Source organism: Chrysochloris asiatica, unplaced genomic scaffold (genome assembly GCF_000296735.1).
Source record: "Chrysochloris asiatica unplaced genomic scaffold, ChrAsi1.0 scaffold00011, whole genome shotgun sequence".
Taxonomy (NCBI): Eukaryota; Metazoa; Chordata; class Mammalia; order Afrosoricida; family Chrysochloridae; genus Chrysochloris; species Chrysochloris asiatica.
Genome location: NW_006408529.1, coordinates 20,923,279 through 20,926,554, shown reverse-complemented (window position 1 = coordinate 20,926,554; position 3,276 = coordinate 20,923,279). Strand labels below are relative to the sequence as shown.

Below are 3,276 nucleotides of genomic sequence, written 5' to 3'. Positions count from 1 at the left end.
AGGGTCGCTATGGGTCGGAACCGACTCGATGGCACATAACAACAACAACAACAACAGTTCAATCCATGAGGTCCATACATTTAGATTACCAGTCCTTTATCGAGTCAGTGTTTTACAAATATATGTTCCCTGTTTATGGTTTATATTTTCATTTTCTTAATAGCATCTCTTTAGTAGCAGATGTTTTGATGAAGTCCAATTTATCAAGATTTTTTTTTTTTTTTTCTTTCATGGTTTTGTGTTATGTATGGTTTCTAAGAAATTGTTCCCTATCCCAACAGGATTTTCTATTAGAAGTTTTAGGGTTTACATTGATGTCTGTGTTCCATTTAGTTACATTTATATATAGTTCCAGATACAGTACAACTTCTTTAATTACTTACCCCCTCCCCATTTTTTTTCACACATGGATATCCAGTTGTTCCTGATTATTGGAAACACTATCCTTTCTCTGTTGTATTTACGTGGCATGTTAGTTAAAAATCAATTGCATATATGAGTGGTTCTTCTGAATTTTAGTAGATCCATTGATCATTATATCTACCTTTTTACCAATGCCACACTGACTTGACTGATTATAGAAAGTCTTGAAATTAGGTAGGGTAACATTGTTCTATTTCAAAATGGTTTTATTCTGTTCCTTTGCTTTTCCACATAAACTTCTACAGCAGTTGTAGAAATCAACTTGTTGATTTCCACCACAAAAAATGACTGCTGGAATTTTGCTTGGAATTACTTTGAATCATCAATTCGTGGAAAATTGACATCTTCAAAGTACTGAGTCTTCTATTCCACAAGAACAGCATGTTGTTGTTGTTGCTAAGCACCATATAGTCAGTTCTGACCTATAGTTTCACTATGTAGAGTTTTCCAAGAGCAGCTGATGAACTTGAACCACCAACCTCGTGGTTCAAATGGACTTTGCAGTCCAGGCGTTTGCCCACAGCACCACACCAGGACTCATTTATTTAGGGGGTCTTTTGATTTCTCTCACTGATGTTTTTTAGGTTTTCACACACAGATAGCACATGTATTTTTATAGATTGATCCCTAAGTATTTTATTTTATTTTATTTTGGTGTTTTAGTGCTTTTATAGCTGTATTTGACAAACTGTATATAAAATTTAATTTATTTCTAGTTCTGAAATAGAACTACTTAATGTATATTGACACTGTTTCCTAAAACTATGCTAAAAATAAACTTAGTCTTTTATTCTATTGACTTTTTAAAATAAAATTCTTTGGTATTATCTTAAAAGTAGTTGTATAATCTGTAGATAAATAGTTTTATTTCTTTCTACCATTTTCTGTATCTTTGTTTCTTGTTTTAATAACTAAGAAATCCTGATAGTACAGTACTCAAAAATTACACTCCTGCTAACTGAAAAGTCAGTAGTTCAAAACGACCAGCCGCTCTACAGAAAAAAAAAACCATGTGAGACTCTGCTTCAGTAAAGATGTATGGCCTTGGAAATCTTGTGAGACAATTGTACTCTGTCCTGTAGGCTCACCATGAGTCAAAACTGAGAGCAGTGCTGGGTTTTGCACTTTGGTTTTTGTACTAGTTAGAAGTTGAATCAGAGTGACAATAGACACTTGCCTTCCTAGACTTCTATTTATAACTGAGTCTAGATGAAGTTACTCAGGGAAGAAAGAGGGCCAGGACCAAGCCCTGGGAAATCGCAGTATGTATACATAGAATAGTAAGAGATGAGAAAGAACACAGATAGGAAGAAAGCTGTATCTATCAAGCTGTAGAAGAGAGGGGTTTATCAAGGAGGCATTAGTAGGACGACTTGGTTGAATCCAAACTTAAAAAGAATGTTCATTCAACTATAAGAAAATCACATCTAGCTTTATCTTTGTTCTGAGCTTGATTTTTGTGGAACATTCTAACAGGTTATCTAGCATCCAATAATAAGTTCTTTTTTAAACTACTCAGTGTCAAGGGCTTATTAACATCAATTTCTTAGCATGGAAGTCAAACTCAGGTGTAATTCAAGGAAGAACCGTGAATTAATTGCCCTCATAGGAGACCCTCATACTTTTGGCTTTTCAAGCTTGAAGATCTTTAGAAGGCTGGAGTTAGACCCCAGTAGATAGCTAGGTGATAATAGATACCCAACTAATAGAGCCTCTGTGCTGAAGGTACCTTTAAGCCCTTATGTTTTGTTTAGTTCTTTCAAGTAGATTTTATTCCTATCTCTCATCTTCCTAATTTATTTCCTTTCTGATGCCCATTTCTTGAATCAAAACTTAGAGGTTTCTCTTCCTAGACTCTCCTAAATTGCTTCTCTAACTGTGAATTGTTCTTAGTCATTGGGAAGCCCCTAGATGTTAGAAATTGTCAGTCTTAGGCATTGGCTTGATGACCACCTAGGTTAACTAAATCTCTCTCTCCCTGCAGGATATATAACATTGGATCCTGAAACAGCTCATCCTTGCTTGGTTGTGTCTGAGGATCTGAGAAGTGTCAGGTTTGGAAATGGACATCAGAATGTACCTGGTAACCCATGGAATTTTGACTTCAGTGCCACTGTGCTGGGCATGGAGAGTTTCACCTCAGGAAGACATTACTGGGTGGTGGATGTGGAAAATGCAACAAACTGGCAATTGGGCATATATATGAACAGTGCAAGCAGACGGAGCGATATACCCAATACTTGTGGAGATAAAATCTTACTGACAAGATCCATGATGGGAACCGATAGTACTCTCTGGATCTTTCCCCATTTAAAAAGAGTTTTCTGTAGAGAGCAAATACGCAAAGTTGGAATTTTCCTAGACTATGAATATGGAGAGCTAGCATTCTATAATGTGACACAGAGAGCCCTCATTTACAGTTTATCTTGTCTCACCTTCCACGGAACTATCAGGCCTATATTTTCTTTTTGTATCACAAATGAAGGCATGAATTCCGATTCTGTCACTATTTGCCCCCCTCCTGCTTCTTATAAGGCTATTTACTGTTAGCCTTCAGTCTTTCTTGGTGTGAAATCTGCAGTCACGTAATGCCAGAAAGTTAAGGCCATGACCTTGTAAGATAATATATGTTATCCAATAAAAGATGTACTTCACTTAAGTTGGAACCCAATTCAGTACCCCAGAGGCTTTATGTTCCTGAAATTTCAAGACCCATTTATTGGATGAGGTTGTTTTTAATCCAAGTCATGAATGATACTGATTTGAACAAACACTCTGCCCTGCCATTCACTCGATGCCAACTCATAGCAACCCCATGTCCTTGAGAACCTTAGACAGGCTTGCTATGAGTCG

General features: G+C 36.6%; 1 protein-coding gene across 1 annotated transcript in view; it reads left to right on the top strand.

Annotated features, from left to right (window-relative positions):
* TRIML2 (tripartite motif family-like 2) overlaps positions 1-2,973 on the top strand; it is an 11,122-nt gene extending 8,149 nt beyond the window's left edge. The window contains exon 7 of the mRNA XM_006834513.1: positions 2,408-2,973. Coding sequence (XP_006834576.1) covers positions 2,408-2,973 — 566 coding nt within the window. The remainder of the gene's footprint in view (positions 1-2,407) is intronic.
* Positions 2,974-3,276: the final 303 nt, after the last annotated feature.